Below are 25,860 nucleotides of genomic sequence, written 5' to 3'. Positions count from 1 at the left end.
ACTCGCCTAAGACCTGATTCACCACGAGCTGGGAGTCGCTGAAGCACTGGACAGAGCTTGCCTTTAGCTCGCTAGCTATCCTAAGTCCGGCTAACAAGGCCTCGTACTCTGCCTCGTTGTTGGACGCCTTGAACCCGAATCTCAGCGCCGAATGGAATCTATGTCCTTCTGGGGATATCAGAATAATTCCGGCCCCGGAGCCGTTCTCGTTAGATGAGCCATCAACGAAGATCCTCCACGATGAGCCTGAGGATGTGAGCTGCTGTGAATCTTCCGATGGGATCTCACGGAATCCCGCGCATTCTGCCACGAAGTCGGCCAAGGCTTGACTTTTTATGGTAGTTCGGGGAGTATAGAAAATCTCGAACTGACTGAGTTCGACCGCCCACTTTAGCAAGCGTCCCGAGGCTTCAGGCTTTTGCAAAACCTGCCTTAGAGGCTGATCGGTCATGACGTGTACAGAGTGGGACTGGAAGTATGGCCTGAGTTTTCGCGAGGCCGTGATTAGGCAGAACGCCAGCTTTTCCATCAACGGGTACCTTGACTCAGCTCCGAGGAGTCTCTTGCTGATGTAATAAACCGGTTTCTGAGCCCGGTCCTCTTCTCGCACCAGAACGGCACTAGCTGCGTCCTCAGTCACGGCCATGTAGAGGAAAAGAGGTTCTCCTACCCTGGGCTTTGATAGCACAGGTGGCTCAGCCAGGTGCGTTTTTAGGTCGAGGAATGCGCCCTCGCACTCTACTGTCCATTCGAACTTCTTGTTTCCGCGGAGCAGGTTGTAGAAAGGCAGGCACTTGTCGGTCGATTTGGAAATGAACCGGTTCAGTGCCGCCACCCTTCCTGTGAGTCCTTGGACATCTTTCCGCGACCTGGGGGATGGAAGCTCGAGCAGTGACCTGATCTTGTCGGGATTTGCCTCGATTCCTCGGGTATTGACTATGAAACCCAAGAACTTCCCCGATGCGACACCGAAAGTGCATTTCTGAGGATTGAGCCTCATGCCATATTCTCGCAGTATGTTAAAACATTCTTCCAGGTCGGCAACGTGGTTGGTGGCAGTCTTTGACTTGACAAGCATATCATCGACGTACACTTCCATGTTCTTCCCGATCTGATCCGCGAACATTCTATTTACCAGCCTTTGGTAGGTAGCTCCGGCGTTCTTTAGACCGAACGGCATGACCTTATAGCAATAGACATTAGTCGGGGTCATGAAGCTGGTGTGATCCTGGTCTGCTGGATTCATCGCGATCTGATTGTAGCCCGAGTACGCGTCCATGAAGGACATGAGCTCGTGCCCCGCCGTGGCATCCACCAGTTGATCGATCCTCGGCAACGGAAAGCAATCCTTGGGGCAGGCTTTATTCAGGTCGGAAAAATCAATACAGGTCTGCCACTTGCCATTGGGCTTTGGAACTAACACGGGATTGGCAACCCAAATGGGAAATCTGGCTTCGCGGATAAAGCCACATTTCTTGAGCCGGGCCACTTCTTCTTCAAGGGCCTCGGCTCGGGTTGTCCCTAAACGCCTCTGCTTTTGAGACTTTGCAGGGACGCTTTTGTCTAGGTGGAGCGTGTGCATGATTACGCTCGGACTGATCCCTATCATGTCCTCGTGCGACCATGCGAATACGTCTAGGTTCTTTTTCAGAAACTCGGTCAGATCCGCCTTTCTTCTATCGCAGAGGTTCTTTCCGAGCTTCACCGTCCGTGAGGGGTTTTGTTCATCGATGCCTACCTCCTCGAGATCTTCAATAGCTTGGAGCTCGGACCTGTCCTCGCCTACTCGGGGGTCAATGTCCTCGCTTAAGGCGAGCTTTTCGTCTTCGGAAACCCGAGGTTTTTCAATCTCAGGGGCCGCCTTGGGTCCCTGCGATTCCTCTTCATCCTGAATGGCCATCGCCACCTGCCCGGGTTTAGATTTTCCCTTCATGAAATGCTGTAGCATTCCCTGGCAGCGAGCTGATCGCCCTTGATAGTGCAGACCCCTGTCGAAGTAGGGAACTTCATGGCGAGGTGCCGGACGGATGTGATGGCTTCGAAAGCAACGAGCGTTGGTCGGCCCAAAATTGCATTGTAGGCAGCGGAGCAGTCAATGACTACGAATTCGAGCAGTTTGGACACTGTTCGGGACTCGTCGCCTAGGGTGATCACCAGCTCGATCGTTCCTATCACTGCTGACCCTTCGCCTGAAAAACCATATAGCATCATCGAGGTTGCCTTTAGCTCGGAGACGGTTAGACCCATTTTTTCTAAGGTTGAACGGAATAGGAGATTCACCGAGCTCCCATTGTCCACTAACACCCTCCTTACTCTCCGGTTGGCGAGCTGGACTGCTACGACCAAGGGATCGTTATGAGGGAATTGGACATGGCCCGCGTCCTCCTCCGTGAAAGTGACTGGTTGTTTCTCTAACCTTTGTTGTTTTGATTGACGCTGTTCCGGGACGAACTCCCCTCCATTGTGGGCCTTCAACTCATTTATGTACCTCTTCTGGGCGCCTCTGCTCGTGCCAGCCATGTGTGGCCCTCCAGAGATGGTGGAAATCTCTCCCTCGACCACGGGGGGAGGGACGTCCTGATCTACTCGAGGTCCAGGTTGACTGGCTGGGATCTCCGGAGCGGGTCGACCTGTGGGGATCCTGTTCCGCGAGTATTGCGCCAACGGACCTGCTTGGATGAGAGTCTCGATTTCATCTTTGAGGTGCCTGCAGTCGTCGGTATTGTGCCCGACGTCGTTATGAAAACGGCAGAATTTGGAAGTGTCTCTCTTTCCCTTAGGGTGCTTTATTGGCTCCGGTCTTTTCCAGGGGACTCGCGTAGCGTTGGCCAGGAAAATATTCTCTCTGGTTTGGGTGAGCTCGGTATACGCTGTGAACACGGGCTTGAATTTATCCACGGACTTATTCTTCTTTTGACCGTGCTGGACGTTTTCACCATTTCCTTTTCTTTTGCCGCCACCGGGCTGGTTGCTCTGCGTGACGTCGGGAGTCGCTACTACGATCTCTGTTCCCGCCCCAGCGGGCTTCTCGAGGACCTGGCTGGTCCCCGCGGCTGAAGCTTCAGCTTCCTCCAAGTTTATCCATTCTTGGGCTCTGTTAAGGAATTCACTAACTGAGCTGACCCCCCTCCTTTGAATATCCTTCCACAGATCTCCGCCTACTAGGATCCCGGTCCTCATAGCCATGAGTTTGGAGCTGTCGTCGGCATCTCTGGCTCGAGCAGCGACATTTGCAAATCTGCTCAAGTAGGCTTTTAGCGTTTCTCCAGGTTGCTGTCTCACGTTAGCTAGGGAGTCGGCCTGGACCCTGGCGGCCTGAGAGGCGCGGAATGCCCTCTTGAAGTCAGCCGAAAAGGTCTTCCAGGAGCTGATTGACTGCCTTTTACTTTGTTTGAACCACTGCCTGGCAGGTCCAGTTAGGGTGGAAGGAAAGATCAAGCAACGAAGCTCTGGCCCGATGTTATGAGCCATCATTAGGGTGTTGAACATCCCTAAGTGGTCAGATGGGTCTCCATCCCCGTTGAACTTTGACAAGTGAGGCATACGAAAGCCAGAAGGGTATGCCGTTGCTGCTATGTTGGGGGCGAAGAGCTCCATCTCATCCCCTGAATCATATTCGTCTTTTTCTTTCTCTGACAGGAGCTTCTTCATCAGCTCCTCCATTTGAGTTAAGCGCTCTAAGGTTTTGTCCTGAGATCCTGGGTTATTCCGGGGCTGTTCAACAGCTCCGGACCCGTTGTACATATTAGGCGGGTTATTTCCCCTCCTATCTGGAGATAGGTCATTTGGGGCATTCCCGCCATTACGTACTTCGGATCGGACCCCAACTGAGCGGGCCTGGCTACCATCCCTAACTGGACCCTCTCTGTGAGAGTTGAGGCGATCTCGAAGGTCGCCTCCATGGGAATTATGGTGACTTTGTGCTGAACTTAGTCGCTGTCGCAGGTCCCCTCCTGAAAGATCACTCCGTGCGCTACCGGTCCAGTGACTCCTGCTGGACAGGCTCGATGTGCGTCTTTGGCGGCTCCGACCTGCTCCTTCTCCCGGCGCCCTGCTGCGGCGGGAAGGCCCGGCTGATGGCGGGTCTCTCCTACTATTTCCGTAGGTCGGGATGTCTCGGACGGTCTGAGGAGACGGATATCTGATGGGAGAAGGAGGATGCCTGACCGGAGAGGCGATCCTAGTGCCGTCTGGACGGACTAAATTTGGTGGGGGCCTCTCGGCCCTGCCAGCTTGATGGTTTCGCGCTGGGCGATCTGGACGAGGAACTGGACGCTCTTCGGGGACGGGCTGACGTCTCCGGATCTCCTCGACCCTCCTTTGGGAATTTCCCCTATCTCTTCTGGGTGTCCTCGAGGAAGGCTGAGAGCTAGGGGTTGATGTCCTAACTGAACGGCTGTACTGCTGCGGTTCGGTCTGAGGCATTTCCCTGAAGTTCGCCTCTTGATGGCGTGATGAAGGGGTGGAGTTGGCTGCAGGGAGTCTACCCGAACGGCTATACCTGGATCGATTACTCCGGCGAGACTTAGGAGCCTCGCCTTGCCTCTCTCCAACGTTACCGTTGGTTGTGAGAGGGGGTAGTCGACTCAGAATATCCTGGATTTGCTGACCAGCTGCTGCTAGCTGGCTCCTCAGTTGAGCATTCTCCATCTCCATCGCAGTATAATAACCTGGATTCGGATTAGCCGGCCGGGGCGTCGAACTACCAGTATCGTCTTGGCCGGCCGGCTGCTTTCCTGGCCTTTGCTGGACTTCAGGAACTTGCTCCTCGGGGAGGGCAACATGGCGGGCCTCCTGCCCATCATGCTGTTCTGTCTCGTTGCCATGTTTGGATCGAGTGGTCACCATAGTTGTATGTTTGTGGTAGTACTAATTGGATTCGCTCTCAATGAAAGCACCAAACTGTTGACGCGGTTCTTCGGCAACAGGTAATTAAGAGAAGAGGAGAAAGAGATTAGTACTTAAAAGTAGAACCGCCGCAGATATGAAATCTTTGCGAGAAGAACTAGGTGACCCTAAACACGTTTTTTTAAGTGGTTCGAAGGTTAAAATCCTTCTACTCCACTAGTCAATATTATTGATCTTTTCTGGGTAATTGGTTTACAAAATATATAGTTCTTACAAGACTATTTTTTCCAACCCCTATCAATTCCCAGGGTCTCCATATTTATAGGAGAAGGCACCTGGAAATTGGTAGGGAGGTCATCCCGTGACCTTACCATTTGTCATATCAAGTCTGTGATATTCATGATTACTTCCTAAACCTGACACACAAGTGTGGTCTAATCAGTATGGAAGGAGATAATGGGCCGCACGGCCCAACCCATCCGTGGGTGTCTGAATACGCACGTTCCTGCGGCGTGTCCGAGAAGTCAGGGGGATATCGGACACGTGATGGCAGGATTATGCACGTTTATCTTGCGTGTTGACCTCCCATAGGGTCAGAGCTTCCTGAGAAGCTCGCTACCGGAGCAATCCATAACCCGAGCTGATCCTTCAGTGGTCGTCGGATGTTGTTCCCAGCTCCTGGAACAACAAGAAGGAGCAGGAAACTCCATCCCCTCGAGCTAGAAAGGGCCCGTCCTGAAGATAAAGCCTCTGGCCTGTGGGAGCCTCGGGCTAAATCATGTTTAGTCCGAGGATCGTCCTGCTAAACAGCCCGTGGGAAATCCAGGGCGTACAATATGCATAATATAAAGACAAATCTTAAAAATTCAAAAATTAAAGCAAAATCTAGAAAATGATATAAATTGTAGAATAAAATTACACTTCCTAGATTAATAGAATCCTCACATAAAATATAATAGAACTATCTAAGATAATATCACAAAATATAACGGGAAGCAAAAAAACGAAATCAAAATAGTCTATCTCATATAGTTAGGGTTTTAGAGAGATACAACATTTGAATTGAACAGTTGAGTCTTCAAACTTAGGGGAACATCAAAAGGCTTATACACGAGGAGTATCATTGTCCAAAATCTCTATTCCAAGCTTTCTGAAAGTTGCTTGAAGCTTCACTAAGATGTAATAAGAAGTGAGATTAAACAAGCTTTTGAAACTCACACAAGTCGAGCGATTCTTGGTGAGTTTCTTAGAGAAAATGAGTGTCTTAGGGAGCTAAAAAGAGAGAAAGGGAGAAAGAGTTGAAAAGTGTGATAAATGCTTTTCAACTCTAAATGACCCCTTTTATAGTGTAGACACTATCATTAAGTCTAACCAATAGGACCAAAGCTTTTAAACACATCATTTGGAGGCTAAAAAATGCACATGTACAGAATGGGCAGGCGACATGTTGCCTGCCATGTGGCAACACATCGCCCGACAGGTGATGTGTCACCATCACTTGCTATGTTCCTTTAGCCTGAAAAGTTAAGTGCGGCGCTTCGCCTCTTGTCAAGCGATGCATTGCCTCTAGGCTTGGTTAACTTCTCTAAAAGTGACCTAAAACACATCCAAATGTTTCCAAACTTTTTGAGCATGCTTAGATATCTCACGATATCACTTTAGACCCCAAAAAGTCAATTATAGATGCCTACAAAAAAAACATAATTTTACTTCAACTTAAGTGAAATCTCTAAGTGTTTGACACTACCTTATGTAAGACTACTTAACCATTATATTTAACCAATCTAAACATTTCTTGCTCTTTTTTTTATACCACCAGACCCGAAGCAACATGTGGTTTTGTCAACGTCTCAATGGAAACTTAGACTCATCATGATTTGAATTTTGTTAGGGTTGCATATGGCATTGATGCTCATTGCATCAATCTTCTATTTTGAAGAATATCATTTTTGTAAAATAAACTATCTCTATTTACATTATAATGAATCGCTTTAAACCAATTCATACCTGAAATGTAGAATGAATGAAGAATGGTAAATAATGAGATGCTTACAAAATTCATATATAGAGACAATAAGTAAAGTGAACTTACTTATTTCATGGAATGTTCTGGCAAGAGGGAAGTCAGATGTAGGAGAATAGTCTGGATACCATTTTCCTCCAACAACGAATAAATTGCTTTCGTCAGTATCGTTGACACATGAAATAATATGTAGGATACGACTTAATGTTTGTTATTGATTGATTGATAAACATGGAAGAACATTGTGCACCACTCCAAGCATGCTGTCTTTGCTTAGACTTAGAATGGCGTTAGGAACCAATTGCATCGCATGTTTGTTGGTTTGAGAGCAAATATGAATTATGAGAGTAGGAATAAGGACTTCAATGTGCTTAGAATATAAAACTATTTTGTCCTTCTTAAGTACATCTTGTTAGAATTATTGTTATGGACTAATATAATCACAACCATTAAACTAAAGTGCCTACTAATTACCAATAACCATAATGGGATGGTTTACACTTAATAATTGCATTAGAGGCACATGGTGGCACCCTAATGACTATGTGTTGGCCCATTAAACTATAGTTCACCACTTCATAATATAATGAGCCCCAATTAGCCCACTAATACCTCTTAAGGTATAAGAGCATAATATATATATGTTGTATGGGTGGAAGTTGAGGGTAGTGTGGTATTGTGGTAAGGGTTTGCTATCCATTAGGTTCCTCTTGCATTTTGCACTTGATTTTGTAGGTGAATTGGAAGATTTCTAAGGGAGGAAATGGCTCTAGAAGGGATTGGCAATATGGGAGGTATGTTCTCACATTCCCAATCAATGCTCTAAATAAATGTACTCTTGGATTGATTGTAAACATTAATTGATTGTGAAATCTATTTTGAGTGTTAAATGATGCTTACACTATGTTTACAATCTAACAATTGGTATCAAGAGCTAGGTTCATTTGATTTTAGGGCTTGATATTTTGATATAGACCCAATTTTTCAAAATCTGATTTTTTCACAAAAATTTTGAAATCATGTTATGTTAATGGGGAAATCGGGTTTGATAATGAGTATTGGGTTTTAGCTATTTTTTTTGGGCAAAAATTTCATGTATTGCTGTTGTGAAACCGAGCTTTTCATGGAGCTCAAAAATGGTGGAAACCCATTTTCGGTTTTCATGTTGTTTTGACATTTTTGTTGGGAAATGAGGAGAATGGAGATGCTAGGGTCGTCGGCCATGGAGAGGGGAACAAAACCCATGTTACAGTGGCCAAGATGGTGGCCGGAGACGGTGGTTCCAGTCGGGTTAGACCCTTGGGACGAACCGGGTCGAACGCGACCCGTAAGCCAAAATTCAGAGGTCAGGGACGACGAAAAACAACACGTCGTTTTGCCTCTGTCAGGAAAAAACGACATGTCGTTTTTAAGGGCAAAGGGCGTCGTTTTTGGCTATAAACGACATGTCGTACTATCATGTTAAATTTTAAAAAAAAAAAAACTATTATGGCGCCTAGGGGCGCGTGAGGGGTCCTTTTTGGCCAAATTTTTACCATTTCACTCCTATTCTCATATCCTACTATTTGTATATGTTTATGCACAAGATTAATTTATAGATTTGGTTTCATAATTGTATTTATATTTAATCTTTTGTGGCATAAATCTTATTATATATATTGTCAACAATTATTGTTTATTTTCTTGCCTATCGTAAGAATAAGCATATAAATTGTTTAGTAAAGAGGAATATTTAAATAATTATTTATTTAAATTTTGTGTTTTTCCTCTAAAATTACATTAAGATTTATATAAGTAATTAATTATCCTATCGATAATAATTGCTTGGTAAGGATGCTTAATATGGTGTAGAAAATTTATTAAACATTATGAATCACAATTTATCTATCCTTTCGATAGTAAATTAATGTATTTGATTATAATGTTTAATAGATTGTTCTTACCTGTGTATGAGTTCTATTTTGTGTGTTTGTCTAAGAACTCTAGCATACATAATGATCATTTGTTATTTTGCGATCATATATTGATGAGAAAAGAGCACAAATGACATGGTTTATCATAACATGTATTTGATAGTTATTGCTCTTGTTTCTCATTCAGCTGCAAGCATTCCGAGAACCTCTGCCATGTTGACACTGAATGGAACCAACCACAAGTAGTGGGTTGAATCCCTCACGATGAACTTGACTCTTATGAGAGTGGACTTGGCCTTGAGAATGGATGCACCACTTAAACCCACTGATGATGCCACTGAAAAGGACAAGAAGTCCTATGAGGATTGGGAGCATTCCAATCGTTGTTGTTTGATGCTTATGAGGTATCACATGGATGAATCCATTCGTGATAGTATTCCTCAGACTGAAAATGCAAGGGATTTTCTTGCTGCCATTAAGGAGAAGTACAAAAAGTTCTCAAAGAATGAGAGGATTGAGTGCTTAACCTTGCTCCATCGCACCAATTACGCTGATACGAGTGATATTAGAGCTCATATCGACAAGCTCATGGGTTGTTACCAAAAGCTTAAGGCTATGGGGTTGGATCTTGGTGAGGATTACATGGTGTGGTTTGTGATGGAAACCATTCCTCCCCAATTTGATTCAATCAGATCAAGCTACAATGCTCAAAAGGAGCAATGGACTATTGAGGAGATGACTGCTATTCTTGCCAAGGAAGAAGAGGACATGAGGAAGGGAAGGGCAAGAAGTATCTCCATGGTGATGAACCCAAACAATCCTCACAAGAGAAAGTTCACTTCCAATAACTCTGGTAACCAAAAACCTCCCAAGAAAAAGGCACTTAGTCCTAAAGGGAATGGACAGTCCAGCTCATCCTCTAATGGTCATAAGAATGAGTTTTTCAAAGGGAAGTGCAACTTTTGCCAGAATTTTGGGCACAAGAAAGCTGATTGTAGAAAGCTCAAAGCTCACCTAGAGAAGAAAGGTAACTGTCTTGTGATGGTTTGTTTAGAATCCAATATTATTGATGTGCCCTCAAATTATTGGTGGATAGATACTGGAGCCACAATTCATGTTACAAATTCCTTGCAGGCAGTGACAAGTCAAAGAAGACCGAGTAGTCTAGAGCAGAATGTGTACATGGGAGACAATACAAAAGTCCAAGTCGAATTTTTGGGGACAGTTAGATTACAGTTGAATACAGGACATTTTTTGGAGTTACAGGATGTTGCTTACATACCCTCTTTTAGGAGGAATTTGATTTCTGTATCTATTTTGGATGGGCTAGGTTATAGTTTTATTTTTGGAACTGGAAAACTCACTTTGTATCGTGACTCCCTTTTGGTTGGAAATTGAACTTTATGTGGAAATTTATATAAACTTGATTTGCATGATGTTGCTTCTGTTTCTTCTACTTCTTGTCTTAATGCTGTTGTTGGCTCTAAACGTGCAAGATTAGATTTGAAATCTTCTATGTTGTGGCACAAACGTTTAGGTCATATCTCTAAAGACAGAATGGAAAGGTTGATCAAAGATGGGGTACTTCAAGATCTGGATTTTTCAGATTTCACTGCCTGCGTTGATTGTATTAAAGGAAAGTTAACTGCCAAGGTTAGAAAGAGCAAGTCAAACAGGTGCACATATGTATTGGAGCTTATTCATACTGATATTTGTGGGCCTTTTGTTCCGCCTGCTATGGGTGGTTATAAATATTTTATCACCTTCATTGATGACTTGTCCCGGTATGGCCATGTTGAGCTCATTCGTGAAAAATCTGAATCTTTGGATGCTTTTAAGATTTTCAAGACGAATGTTGAGCTTTAAAAGGGAAAAATGATCAAACCTGTCGACTCTGATAGAGGTGGAGAGTAATATGGACGTTATGATGAAAATGGAAGGAACCCCGGGCCTTTTGCCAAATACTTACAGGAATGTGGTATTGATGCAAGATATACAATGTCAGGGACACCCCAACAGAATGGAATTGCTGAAAGGAGAAATCGCACACTTCTTGACATGGTGCGATGTATGCTGATTCATTCTAGCTTGCCAGAATTTTTATGGGGTGAGGCATTGAGGACTACTGCTTATATCTTGAATCAAGTGCCTAGTAAGTCTGTCCCAAAGACACCATACGAGTTGTGGTCGGGTAAGAAACCGAGTTTGCGTCATTTTCATGTTTGGGGATGTAAAGCTGAAGTAAGGCCCTATAACCCACAGTCTAAGAAACTTGATCCGAAGACCATTATTGGCTATTTTGTAGGCTACACCATTGGATCAAGGGGTTCCAGATTTTATTGCCCATCTCACACCACCAGGGTTATAGAATCAGATAGGGCTGTCTATTTTGAGGATGAATTTGGTTCAAGTCAATGGTCAAGAGAAATTGTTTTCAAGGAAGAACGCATTTTTGTCCCTGTACCTGTCGCTTCTGCTCCTATTGATGACCCTGTGATTGAACAGATTTCGGTAGAAACTCATGATGAACCTCAAAATCAAGAACAAGGTGAAAATCTTGATATTGGGGATGATGAAGCTATGGTGAGAAGATCACAGAGAACCCGCAGGTCTGCTATTCCTAATGACTACCTTGTCTATTTACAGGAACATGAGTTTGATGTGGGAGACACTTTTGAGCCAGTTACCTATCAAGAAGCTATGAATAGTCCTCAATCTGTATTGTGGATGGATGCAATGAAAGATGAGTTGAATTCTATGTCACAAAATGAAGTTTGGGAGTTGGTTGAACTACCCAAAGGTTGCAGACCCATTGGATGCAAATGGGTGTATAAGATCAAACGTGACTCGAATAGGCAAGTGGAAAGGTATAAGGCTAGGCTTGTGGCTAAAGGCTATAGCCAGAGAGAAGGTATTGATTTCAAAGAAACCTTTTCACCTGTTTCCACCAAAGATTCATTGCGAATCATTATGGCTATAGTTGCTCATTTTGATCTAGAACTCAATCAAATGGATGTGAGGACTGCCTTCTTGAATGGAGATTTATTTGAAGATGTTTACATGACTTAACCTTCTTGAATGGAGATTTATTTGAAGATGTTTACATGACTTAACCTATTGGTTTTGAGAAGTCTGGCAAAGAACACATGGTTTGCAAGCTCAAAAAGTCTATCTATGGGCTTAAACAAGCATCAAGGCAGTGGTATCTCAAGTTCGATATGATTGTCACTGCAAATGGCTTCAAGGAGAATGTAGTAGATCAATGTATATACATGAAGGTTAGTGGGAGCAGATTTATTTTTCTAGTATTGTATGTTGACGACATCCTGCTTGCATCTAATAATTCTGATCTATTGTCTGAGACAAAACAACTTTTGTTTAGCCATTTTGATATGAAGGATCTTGGTGAGGCTTCCTATGTGCTTGGGATTCAGAGTCTTCGGGATAGGGCTAATGATATTCTTCGTTTGTCTCAGAAGACTTACATTGATCGGATCTTGAAAAGATTTAATATGCATGCATGTTCTCCTGGGAAAGCATCGATAGTGAAGGGTGATAAGTTCTCAAAGGCCCAATGTCCACAAAATGATAAAGAGAGAGATGAAATGAAGATTATTCCTTATGCGTCGCTTGTAGGCAGCTTGATGTATGCTCAAGTATGCACACGCCCAGATATTGCTTTTGTTGTTGGTGTGTTGGGTAGATACTTGAGTGATCATGGACTTAGTCACTGGAAAGCGGTTAAGAAGGTCATGAGGTATCTTCAGGGGAGCAAGGATCATATGTTGACTTAACGGCGAGCTGACACACTTGATATAGTTGGGTTCAGTGATGCCGATTATGCAGGATGCGTAGATGATAAAAAGTCCACTTCAGGCTACATCTATATGATGGCTGGAGGAGCTGTTTCATGGAAAAGTGTCAAGCAGACTCTCACAGCTTCCTCTACGATGGAGGCAGAGTACATGGCATGTTATGAGGCCACTTGTCAAGCAATATGGTTGCAGAATTTCATTTCAGCATTGGGTGTTGTAGACTCCATTTCGAGGCCGCTGAAATTGTACTGTGACAATTCTGCAGCTGTAGTTTTCTCTAAGAACACTCAAAGTACTTCTCGCTCAAAGCATATTGATATTAAGTACTATTTCGTTAAAGAGAAAGTTGCTGAATCCCTCATTACCATTGAGTACACGCCTACCGCTAGCATGTTGGCAGATCCACTTACAAAAGGCTTACCTATATGTGTGTTTGCAAAACACATTACCCGTGTGGGATTACTAGGGGTAGATTACTGAGTTCAGTGGGAGCTATTTTATGTATTGAACATGCTAGTGTTTTGTGTGGAATGCTTATGACTTGTATTTATGAAACATACATAATGATATTTGAAGTCACTTCTTATTATTGTTGTCATATATATGAATATATATATTGTTGTTTGACGAAGTGATAGGTACAAAAGAGACGAATGCGCATAGTCTCAAATTAATATACCACCTGCATGTTTGGTTTAATGATTGTTATTGTATTTGAATGTCTTCAAGACCGAATCATAAATAATATATGTATCCTATCGATATGATATTATATATGATTTATTAGACTGTCTTTTAGTGATAGACAATATTATGGTGGTTTGATTATATTGTCCAAGTGAGAGAATGTTATAATTTTATATGGACTAATATAATTACAAACATAATTCCATTATCACAATAATTTTCTAGAGTGCCTACGAATAGTTAAATACCATAATGGGATGGTTAATATTAATCTAATTGCATTTGAGGTACATGGTAGCACCCTAAATACTATAGGTTGACCCATTAAACCATAGTGCACCATATCTAATAATATAAGTCCAATAGGCCCAATATACCCCTTAGGGTAAGAAGGCATACGAGACATATATATAGAATATATATGTTGTTGGGTGAAGACAAGCGTATGGTATTGTGGTAAGGGTTTGCTATCCATTAGGTCCCTCTTGCATTTTGCACTTGTTTTTGTAGGTGAATTGAAGATTGCTAAGGGAGGAAATGACTCAAGAAGGGATTGACAATATGAGAGGTATGCTCTCTAGATTCTAAATCAATGCTCTAAATAAAATGTATTCTTGGATTGTTGTATGAGCATATAATGTTGTTTTGAATCTGATTTATGGATTTAATGCTCATAATATTGTTTACAATTATCATTTGATTCATTATATAATTTGTTCCTCTGTTGAAATTAAAAGAATTTTTTCCTACGCATTAAAAGTTCTTTTTGTAAGTACTCTCAAACTAATGGTTGCAAAAGCCCATGCCATGCTTCAAGGTGCGTTACTTTGTCGAATCCTTGGATTGAATTCAGTTTTACTTGAATTTAATTGCTTATATACAGTAGAAAGCTTGAAGACACGATCAACACTTTGTTGCTCTGCAGGAGTTGTTCTTTATGATACTATGTAAGTTTGTAAACATATGCTCAAAGTAAATTCATGTTATTGTCCTAAAAATGCTAGTAGAGTGGCTCATAAACTTGTCCAACTAGCATTTTTTATGGAATCCAATCATATAGGCCATGCCAATTGCAACTTTTGTCATAACTCATGCTATTTAATCAATGAATTCCCCATTTTTTATTAAAAAAAGGCAAAATTTATGTTGGTATGCATCGTTCCACAATTAGAATGATACAATTATGGAAAGAAATATCAAAGTCCATTTTTTTCACTCAAGAACTTCATTAATAATTTTACTTAAAATACACTAAATAGTTTATTATAAATACAATTGCAAATTTTTGTTTGTACGAAAGAACAATTAAAAAATGTGTTGATAGTTCTAATACAATTGTAAATTAGTTATATAATATACGAAAGAGTAATCTCTTCAATATAAAAAGTATGTAGATAACATAAATTTTTGTTTTAAGTTTTTTATTTTTTTTTGTTAATTTTAACGGAATATTCTTATATTTAAGAAAATATTATTATATTTAACAGTATATTGTAAATATGATTTAAATTTAAATAAAAATAAATAAATTAATTAATTAAAATAAGATATTTTAAAAATATTTTACAATAATTATTATTTAAAAATAATAAAATCATATATTTTATAACTTAAATAAAATTTAATTAAACTTAAACTTAATATTATATTAAACATATAATATATAATATTTTGTTGTCACTCTCAAATTCAAAAACTAGAACAAACATAAACTTAAACAAAAATAAATAAATAAATTTATTAAAATATGATATTTTTAAGATATTTTATGATATTTTAAATAATTATATCATATTTATTTAAAAATAATAAAGACATATATATTATTTTTTTTATCTTATAAATTTTTGTGATAGTTTGTTTTTTATCAAGTGATTGAATCTTTTTTTCTTTATCAAATTCACCAAAGGATATTGTGAGATACATTAAAAACTAAAAATAATTGATGCACGTATACTAGTATCTACACTATGACTTTTTCTAGTATTATTTTATGTCTATTATTTTTTTCTTTTTAAATATTATTATATGTTATATATATGTCATGTAGCTATGTAAATATATATCTATACGTTATGTTTAAATGTAATATATGTAGAGATTATTGATATAAATATTTCTATGTACTATAAAATTATAATTCATTCTATTATATATATATTTTAAAACATTAAACCAGATTTTATTAAAATTAAAGATAATATTTACAATTTTAAAATTAAATTTCTAGTTGAGTAAATAAAACATTAATGAATTATGATAAAATATTTTATAAAAAATAATTTGTAATAAAAAAAAGAAGTTGAAAGATCTATTTATAGAAAGATGAAAAAGTTCAACACCTTTCATGAAAGTATATACTAAAACACTACTTAGAACTCATATATATATTTGGTTTTGTTTAATTAATTAATATAAAAAAAAATTTATTTTATTTTGAAAAGAGAATTAAAAACAAGCATCCAAAACTCGGGTGGGCTCCAACACCATAATGCCACGTGTCGAAGTATAATTGGCAGGAGCATCTAAATCTCCGTCTACCCTCAACAACTCCCTCACATGCTCGCCCTTCCACGCTCTCTCTAAACGCACTGAGAAAACGCTTCCATTCCATTCCCCAAAGACCGAGAAAGAGCACCCTCAAAGACCCCATGTACCCACCTCCATTTAGCTTTGGATCCGAACCAACTGCTTCGTTATCCGAACCCGAGCTTAGGTCCGAACCTCGGTTTTGTTCCTCAGTTCGTTGAAATTTTCTCACTATTTCGATCACTTATCTCTCTCTCTTCTCTTTCTCTCTCTTGCACAAAGAAGCCCATTTTTTTTTTCTTCTTTCTGCACCGATTCAAACCCTAAAGCTCTGCTATCAGAGAGTGTCAAAGGATCAGCTTCGAGCTTCAATGGACGCCTCTCAACGTTACTGTGAGTTCCGCAACCTCCATTATTTTTTAAAACCCTAATTTATTGCAAAAGCAAATCCGTGCTAGGGTTTTGCTGCTTCAGTTTTTCGGCAGCTTCGTCGCTGCTTGTAGAGTTTGAATTGCCGGGGTTCTCCTTCGATCCTGGCGCATTTTTGAAGTTGATGCCAGATTTTCAAGGAATTTTGCGATTTTAGGCTGTGTATGGTTGCCAGGAAAGGGAGGGAAAGAAAATAAAGAATTGAAATTGATTTTTGTGTCTTTTTCTTTATTTTTCTGAGCTAAAAGGTTTCAGCTGAGGCTTATCCTTTCTCTCTAGTGTCTTTCTTTTTTTCTTACCAACACCTCTCCACCTCGATTTTACTTTGTTTCTTCTTTGCTTGTTTGTTTGTTTTAAATGTGAAATGGGTCACTTTCGAAAGCTGACTCTACCCCAGAGTTTACATTTCTCGGTAGAAGATTATTGTATCAGATTTATGCTTGTTTATAAACTTCAAATGTGATGCTGTGATTCCCCGCCATGTTTTCAGTGATTTAGTAGGCATTAGTTATCTCTGTAACCTTTTCTATGCGAGTGATTTTGCAGCCTCAAAGAGAGTTTATTGTACATTTCTAGACATTATGATTATTTCTATATGACAGAACTTAGGATTTTAATGGTTTCTAGCTGATAATGGGATATAGTGTGTAGCTGTTATGAGGGATCTATATCTTGTCTCTTATCAAAGAAAAAGTGCTGTGCTATGTGTTAAAAGCAATAATGTTTACCAAGTCGTAATGTACTAAATTAAATATGTTGGGAAAGCTGTGTGGATTTGAGTTAGTTTTCCGAGTTGTTCTATGTATACTTGTGAGAGAACGTGAACTACTGGGAAGCAAAACTATTGTTTTATGCTTGTGTCTTAGTGTCTATAAAGCCAAGGCTTATTTATGTGTATGTTATAATGAAGGATTGTTTATATTTTAATCAAGGAAATTGATCCCCTCTTTTTTTAAAATTGTTTGTACAAGTTGTTTGACTTAGTTTTGTTTATGCAAAAGATTACATGAAAAGAAAACTTCTAATAACTTTTTGTGTTGAAATGGAAAGTTCTTTTTTTTTCCTTTTGCTTTCCTCCTCCTCCCTTTTTAGTGATATGGGAACAGGAATGAAATAACATTGATCTTTTTAATTTGATGTGATAGGTTGGTAGAGTATATGAGACAGATTAAGTGAAAGTCTGGCCATTTTTGAAGAAGCTAGTTGGTGGCTGAGATTAGGTTTTCTGCTCTCTGATAGGTATCTAATTTTCTCTGCAATTATTTTATATCTTAAATCAGAAGCCTAGTTTGAAATGCATTAAACAAGAGCTAATGGGTTGACTGCCAGTTCCTATGAGGAGGTTTTGGCTGTGATGCAAAGGATAGGGTAACAGCTTTCAGTTTATCAAATAGTAATAATCTGAATGACAGCATCAGTAGACATGATAGCCCATCATAATTTCTTATGTAGCAACTACTTTTTTTATGTATGTCTCATGGAGAGCAAGAAACATTTGAGTTATTGATAACTATCGTCTTGATAATCTATCTTTTGACTGCAAACTCTTCTAGCTTATTTTTCTTTCAGCCATAATTGATATGCTCAGATGTTATATGCAGGAAGAATTCAGTGGATTGTATCTAAAGTGGTGCATTAATGACTGGCCTTAGGTGGGTCTGAATGTGTTTGAGAAAACCTTTCATATATCTTTGTATATTTGTACGATCTCAAACTAACTTTAAGTAGTCAACATTTTAAATGTTAAATTCATATTTTCTTTAGGTAGTTCTTTTGTCATACAAAAGCTCAGTTGTTGACAATTGCGGGCTTGATTATCTATGCCTGGCAACGAAGAGGGTGACAGGGTCCACAATTTTTTTGGCCAAGAGAACCTGTCACAGGGCCAACATCATCCACAGGCCATTGACGGGAACTGGCAGGGACTAAGTAACAATTTGTGGGTTGGTGGTGGACAGAGACAGATTAATGGTCCTTTTATCCCTAGTTTAAAGAACTACAATGTTCAGCAACCAGGTTCAAATGAATTTCTCTCTCAAATTTCTATTGTTCTTCATTTGTCACCATTTTAATACAAATGTTTTATGAGTTTGTAGTTTTTAGATATACACTGATATTAACTGTTGTTATGACTTTTTCTGACAGATTCGGAGAGAGGTCATGGGAGTCAATCTTCACATATGGCTCATGGTTTAAATTTTACACAATCAAACCTAATGCCCGAGTTTGGTCGAGTTTCATCACAAAACCAGCAGCCAGCTCTCAATGGTTATGTACATGGTAATCAGGTTTTCCAAACAAGGCAGAATGAGGCAAACTTTTTGGGAGTGGATACAGATACTAATCGACATAATTTGATGAGAGGCTTATCTATGCCACAACAAGGAAATGGTCCTGAGCATAATAAAAAAAATTCAATGCGGTTGGAATCTTCTGAATCTTTAGTGGGTTTTGATTTTTTTGGTGGTCAACAACAAATGAGCGGCCAGCATCTCAACGCGCTGCATTCTTTACCTAGGCAGCAGCCAGGGAATAGTGACATGCAGCTGTTACAAAGACATATGATGTTTCAACAACTTCAAGAATTACAAAGACAGCAACAACTTCAGCAAATAGAGCCAAGACAGCAGGGATTTACAAATCAGGTTTCTTCCATTGTAAAGCAGACCGCTGGTAACTATCCACCATCTCTGATTAATGGTGTTCCCATCAATGAGGCATCTAACAATTTGTGGCAGCAGCCTGAAGTTGTACCAGGGAATGCGAACTGGCTGCAGCGTGGGGCATCCCCTGTTATTCAAGGGTCATCCAGCGGACATATGTTTTCCCCTGAGCAAGGCCAGGCACTACGCTTGATGGATATGGTACCTCAACAGGTGGAGCAATCTTTGTATGGGGTTCCAATTTCTAGCACAAGTGGCACACCTGGTCCCTATTCTCATTTACCAATGGATAAAGCTTCGATGCAACAGATATCCAACAATAATTCCCTTCCTGGTCATTCATTTGTTGCATTTCCAGATCAGGTTAGCATGCAAGACGGAACGAGACAGGACTTCCAAGGAAAAAATATGTTTGGGTCTGCTGCTGGTCAAGGCCTAAGCAGTGGTATTAATTTAGAAAACTTGCAGCAAGTTAATCCCCAGCAAAGAAGTCCATCTGTGCAGGAATTCCCAGGGAGACAAGAGGTGAATGAATCTTCAGAACCATCACAGGAGAAATCATTTACCCAGGTTACCTCTTCACAGAATGTGGCTACGTTAGATCCTACGGAAGAAAAGATTTTGTTTGGTTCTGATGACAATATATGGGCGGCCTTTGGCAAGAATAGTAATATGGGAATGGGAGGTTTTAATATGCTGGATAGTACAGAATATTTAAGTGGACAACCTTCTGTACAAAGTGGGAGTTGGAGTGCTCTTATGCAGTCTGCTGTTGCAGAAACTTCTAGTGGTGATGCAGGGATACAGGAGGAATGGTGTGGTCCTAGTCTTCAAAATCCCGAACCTCGAACAGGGAATCAGCAATCATCAAGTGTCATTGATGGTGGCAAACCACAAGGAGTTTGGGGTGATAATAGCTTCCAGCCTGCTGTTACACCCAATTCTAGATCTCTGTCAGTTGATGCAAATAGACCTTCTTCAAGTGTTAATTCTTTTAATCATCCACAATTTCAGCAATCAGGATTCAAAACTTCACAGGGACAGGGTGACACATTGCAGACCGATTCTTCTCATCGCTTTATACCAAAGTTCTCAGAACAAGGAAATCAATGGTCAGTTCGCGAACCTCTACAAAAACAATCTGTGGAGAGCAGTCAGGTTTATGCAAATGTTAGTCAACTGTCAGGTGTAGAGCCAAATGCAAATAGCAATTCAGGTTCTTGGGCTCGTCAACAAAGCACACCATCGCAGAATAACGATACCCAACAATACAATAGGCCAAATGGTTGGAACTTCATTGATCCTATGTCAGCCGATGGAGGTGATAATTTTAGAATTCACGAGAATAAGAATTCCTTGCAACGTGCTCGAAGTGGTGATCATAAGAGATGCATGCAAGATGAGATGAGTCATGCTGCTGGTGTGCGGAGGACTGATTCTACTCTAAATTCTAATGCTGAGCTTGAAGCTGCAAAATCTGCCATAGGAAGCCCACATGTAGGCAAGGAGGCATCTGGTTTGAATAATATTGCTGCACCAACTCCCAGCTCTACGAGGCCAAACCATGAAAACAAGCAACAGCTTCCTAACAGTAACAAACTTGATTTCTGGAAAGTTGTTGATTCTTCTGTGAATTCCAAGGGAAGTGAAGTTCTGGGGAAAAATCAACATAATGTGGGCAAGACACTTCAAATTTTAGAGTCATCAGGGAATAATGGTTTGGATAGGGGAGTAGTTGAAATGCATGAAGTAGACAGCTCTACCAATAAAGATAGTTCTGCTGATGATTTTCGCTCTAGTGTGGCCCATCACACTTCTACAGGTGGTACAAAGGAAAATGTATGGTCTGATACTGTTGATTCACGTAATTTTCCTGGAGGCAAACAAAAATCGGCTGGTAATGCGGCTGGTCGCAAGCCACCAGGAACTCGCAAATTTCAGTATCATCCAATGGGGGATGTTGATGTTGACAACGAACCTTCTTATGGAGCAAAACACTTAACACATCCACAGACTTTACCCCAGCAGGTTTCGCGAGGGTTTAAAGGTTATGACCAAGGCAGTTCTGGGCAGTCTAAATTTGTCACTGATAGAAGTTCCATGGAGATGGAGGTAATTTATTTGTTTTCCATATTACATAATGTTCCACTGCTAAATATGTAATTTAAGTTTTGGTTTTTTTTAAAATTTTTTTAATGGACTTTAAATGATATTACCAAATGTATGTATATTTTTTCCTCTGGATAATTTAAACAAATTTGTTATTCACAATTTTTTCCTACATAGGGGCTTTTACCTGGTGGTCAGGGTGACTTGAAAGGCTTAGATGCAACACCCTCAAAGAGTTTGTTTCCTGGCTTTGTACCAAATACATCTGCTCCTTTTGACAGATTCATTGGTAACTATGCTCAGCAAAATGTTCCACAATCAAGGTATGGATACTGTGTTTTAAAAAATGCCCAATTGTTGTGCGCTCTAACTCTCAAGGATAATGTTTTTTTGTTTCTTGATTACTGTAGTTGCTTTCATCTTTCTTAACTCAAATTCCTTTCCTTGTAGATCTTAGATGCTGTTTGGATTTTGAGTGTTGAGTACAATTTAGGAGTTGAATTGAATTTTGGGTTTTATTATTTTGCTTTTTCCTTGCAGTCAACATATGCTTGAGCTTCTTCACAAGGTGGATCATCCAAGGGAACACGGTGCTACACGGCCCAGCTCTGAACGCAATATGTCTTCTGAAGTGCTTGAAGCAGAAAGTTCAGATGGATCAATTAGTCACGTTCAGCGGAATCATTCATCTAATTCACAAAATTTTGGTTTGCAATTGGCCCCTCCATCTCAACGCCTGTCCAGCAAGGACCATGTATCTTCTCAGAGCCCATTGCAAACAGTTTTTGGCTCAATTCATGGTACTCATGATAATGGAGAAAAGGGCCATGTTCAGATGGCTTCCAGGACCCCTGTTGTTCCCTTGCCCTCGTCTAGCGATCCATCTCAAGGAGCTGGAAATATTTCTGGTGTTTCTGGACATATTGGCAATGAAGCCTCATTCCAGGGAAATTATTCCATGGCTTTTCCTTCAGGGTTTCCTTATTCAAGAAATATTGAAAATCAGCAAATGCATGCTCCATGTGGACAAATAATGGCAAACCAATCTGTTAATATACCATTTAATAGGCTTTCTTCTGCTTCCAAACAGTTAGATGACTCTTCTGAGAGAGCTCAAGCTAGTCAATCTGTTCCACCATCAGTGTCAGATATGTCTGCAGGTACTCCACGAAATAACATCCCTTCCTCTGCAGAGACATCCCATACTGGCCAAACTCATAACAGGGACCTGGCTCAACAGATACCTGAATCAGATACAGCACCAGCTCAGCCTTCCGTCCAACAAGGTGCCTATTCTAAAATGTTGCAAAATGTATGGACCAGTGTGCCTCGCCAACAACCTTCGTTAGCACAATCTTCCAAGGTTGCTCCGGGTTTGTTCAAATCTCACATTCAATCAAATAGCAGTCCGGTAACAATGTTCCCTGGGCCATCGAAACTGAATGAGCAAGATATCCTGGAAGGGAGAAATGGCTTGTCTGGGGTTGGTGTAATTTCAGCAAATTCTCAAAGCTTTGCTGAGAAAGAACAACCAGACACAGAAAAATTTGGACAGCTAGTTTCACCTGATAAGGCTGACAGTGCACAGAAGACACTAGGTGCGTTACAGGGAAATGAGTCTATTGCAAATAGTTCCTCTGATGCATCTCATGCAAGCCATGCTGCCACCCAAAGAGATATTGAAGCTTTTGGCCGTTCTTTAAGACCGAATAATAGTTTGCATCAAAATTATTCCCTACTTCATCAGGTGCAGGCTATGAAGAGTACAGATATTGACTCAAGTGATAGGAGCACAAAGAGATTGAAAGGTCCAGATTTTGGAGGGGATCCACAGGAGGTAGGTCCTGGGGGAGGGGAGTCACCTTATGGATACAAGAGTACAGAAAGAGAATCTTTATCTAATGACACCTCAGTTCCTTCTGGAGATCAAAAAATGCTAAGTTTTTCATCCAAGCTTGGGGAGACACGTGGTTCAAATGCATCTCCTCAGGACATGGTTGGATTTGGTCGCAATATTTCACACAATTTCCCAAGTAGCAGTAATGCACTTTCTGTCAGAGGTGAGCAGCCTCAGATTAGTCCTCAGATGGCTCCATCGTGGTTTGATCAGTACGGAACCTTTAATAAAAGCGGGCAAATGCTGCCAGTGTATGATATGCAGAGAAATGTCGCAATGAAGTCTATGGAACAGTCATTTGTAGTTGGAAAGCTGGTTGATGATCAGCATGCTCGGGACTCAACGGAGCAAAGTAATGCGACTGCTGATGGTGGTAAACACAGTAACGTTTTGCAAGTTTCTACTCCCACATCTACAACCGGTGATGATTTCGCCCCCCATTTTATGCCTCATGCTGCTGATCAAGGTTTGGTTGTTGTGAGACCAAAGAAGCGTAAAAGTGCAACATCTGAACTTTTACCTTGGCACAAGGAGCTGATGAAGGTTTCACAAAGGCTTCAGACTATCAGGTGATTTGCATGAAGCTGGTTAAATGCTTTAAATTGATATAAAATGCTGCACTTTCTGTTTGTATCAAATTTGGTTAGTTTACCTTTTTTTACTGTATAGAACACATTCAATTGCCTGGTGTCACTGTGTGCATAAATTTAAGCAGGCATTGCTTATTGTAGAACACATTCATTGCCTGGTGTATTGCCTGTCTACTGGGAAGATTACTTATCCTTTTATGCTGCAATTTAACAAGTTCCAACATTTTTTCCAGCATGGCAGAAGTAGAATGGGCCCGAGCAACAAATCGACTTCCCGAGAAGGTTTCTTTCTTGTTACCATATGATATTAGTTTTATTTGTTATTTTTTCTTTTGATGTCTCAGTCTTTTCCCGGAGTTCTCTAATTGCTTCATGTCCTACTAAACAGATTGAATATGAAACTGAAATTGTTGAAGATGTACTGCCAATCCTTAAGCCAAAGAGAAGGCTTGTCCTGACAACACAACTCATGCAGCAACTGCTTCACCCTCCTCCAGCAGTAGTTCTCTCTTCAGAGGCTACTTCACAGTTTGAGAGTGTAGCTTACTTTGCTGCAAGGTTATCATTAGGAGATGCATGCAGTGCAGTTTCTTGCTCTGAAAGTGAAGCACCATCATCTGCGGACAGTAACAACATGTATGATTCATCCTTAAATCACTTAAATTCTTCCTTTGGTGGATCATATTGATGGTTTGATTTTATTACTATCTGTTCATACTAATAATTTTATGCATGCATCACAGTTTATCCGAAAATCTTAAAATGCCGGAGAAAAAAGATAAATTCTTTTCAAAAGTTGTTGAAGACTTCATTGGTCGGGCGAGGAAGCTGGAGAGTGATTTGTTGAGGTACCCTCGTGTCTTCGATATTTAACTCTTTTTTTTTTTTTGAGTTTTATCTTTCTGGTTTATCTTATGCTCTCCGTCTCTCTCTGATTACTCATGTACTTATGCTGCCTCCTTTTGATGTAGACTGGACAAAAGGGCTTCAATCTTAGACTTAAGAGTGGAATGCCAGGATCTGGAGAAGTTTTCTGTGATTAATCGTTTTGCCAAGTTCCATGGTCGGGGACAAGCTGATGGGCCTGAGACCTCATCAACTTCTGATGGAACTTTAAATGCTCAGAGACCATGCCCGCAGAAATATGTTACTGCACTTCCAATGCCTAGAAATCTGCCAGACAGGGTACAATGTCTTTCACTTTGATAATTTAATTAATTGATGTTTGCCCTCTCTTGGTCAATTGTCTCCAACGTCCCCATGCTTCCTATCTTCCATTTTGTTTCAACTTATAAAATGGCACATGATTTGCCACAAAGTAGCACACAGAAGGGACTGTAGGAGAAAATATGGATTCTAGATGTCTCCTTGAAAGCAATGGAGGCAATTAGATCTTTTGATTATAGGTCATTGATGTTATTCTTGAAAATTATAAGATGGCCTCTGTATACTTTGAAAATCTAGAAAGGTATCTGCTATGCCCCATCTTTCTTCTTTTCAGTAAAGGGGGAGGTAAAATGCAGTCTGGTGTTTCTAAGTTCTCGATGCTATAATCCCTATCCCCAGGTATTCTGTTCCTCTTTTTCTGGAGGGGGCATTGACTGACTTGTGACAGTCGGCAGTTGAATTGGATTGTCAACTTACTGCAGGAATTAGGCAATTGACCATATTTTTTAGAATTAATACCAATTATTGGATCAAATCTTTTGAATTTACCAAGAAGTATATGATTTTTTCTTTTTAATTTTACGTTTCTGCATATCGGCCGATTCGAAGAGGGTATTATGATCTGTTTCTTTAGTGGATCTTGCCTTTGCCATGAATTTCGCAACATGTATTAAACATAGGTCAGAGACTAGTCTAATGCTGCTGGTTGACAAGGGTTTTGTGTCTCAGGGAATTAGCTTAAAGCTAACCTCAATGAATAATATCTTTCGATAAGTTGGAGTAGGATATTTGCAGAGTTTTGTATATTACATGGAAGCACCTGACTCTTCTAAAGGTATTGAATAGTATATTGTTTATTTGTTCAGTCTTCCCATTGTGGGATGTGTTTCAACGAGTCATGGTATTGAATTTGTTACTTTTGTCTTCCCATCATGGCATGTGTTTTTATGCACCTTTTGCTACTTAGTAATACTTATACACAGGCCTTGCAAGAGTTTTGAGGTTTGGAGCGAAATATATTTGCCCATGTATACATATTAGCGGTTGGAAGGGGAATGATACAGGATTTTTCTGCTATTAAATTAATAGAACATCTCCATCACCAGGGATTTTTTTATTTCTGGCAATAATAGTTGGGACTTTATATCATTCACAGCATTTATTAAAGAAGAGTAATTTTACTTTAGTGG

General features: G+C 40.3%; 1 protein-coding gene across 7 annotated transcripts; it reads left to right on the top strand.

Annotated features, from left to right (window-relative positions):
* Positions 1–15,931: 15,931 nt before the first annotated feature.
* Positions 15,932–25,598, top strand: LOC133830666 (uncharacterized). Of its 7 annotated transcripts, none has more exons than XM_062260685.1 (11): positions 15,932–16,208; positions 17,390–17,483; positions 17,846–17,896; positions 18,013–18,260; positions 18,390–21,019; positions 21,194–21,339; positions 21,557–23,482; positions 23,737–23,785; positions 23,892–24,139; positions 24,247–24,351; positions 24,475–25,598. In XM_062260685.1, the coding sequence occupies exons 4-11, from the start codon at positions 18,065–18,067 to the stop codon at positions 24,707–24,709; spliced, it is 5,535 nt and encodes a 1,844-aa protein (XP_062116669.1). In that variant the 5' UTR covers positions 15,932–16,208; positions 17,390–17,483; positions 17,846–17,896; positions 18,013–18,064; the 3' UTR covers positions 24,710–25,598. The 7 variants fall into 7 exon arrangements, with proteins under 7 accessions (XP_062116669.1, XP_062116672.1, XP_062116670.1 ...); XM_062260688.1 differs by having other exon boundaries at positions 18,009–18,260; positions 21,215–21,339; XM_062260686.1 differs by having other exon boundaries at positions 17,833–17,896.
* The last annotated feature ends 262 nt before the right edge of the window (positions 25,599–25,860 follow it).

The sequence above is a fragment of the Humulus lupulus genome, chromosome 4, assembly GCF_963169125.1.
Source record: "Humulus lupulus chromosome 4, drHumLupu1.1, whole genome shotgun sequence".
NCBI classification, from domain to species: Eukaryota; Viridiplantae; Streptophyta; class Magnoliopsida; order Rosales; family Cannabaceae; genus Humulus; species Humulus lupulus.
Note: the sequence above shows the minus strand (reverse complement) of the source record. Positions and strands in the feature narration are given on the sequence as shown.

Bases quoted from the DNA above. Each gene is read 5' to 3' on its own strand.
- LOC133830666 (XM_062260687.1), top strand. From the start codon at position 18,065: ATGCCTGGCAACGAAGAGGGTGACAGGGTCCACAATTTTTTTGGCCAA. The intron at 21,020-21,193 runs GTAATTTATTTG...TTTCCTACATAG, and splicing joins GAAGTTCCATGGAGATGGAG to GGGCTTTTACCTGGTGGTCA. The intron at 21,340-21,556 runs GTATGGATACTG...TTTTCCTTGCAG, and splicing joins CAAAATGTTCCACAATCAAG to TCAACATATGCTTGAGCTTC.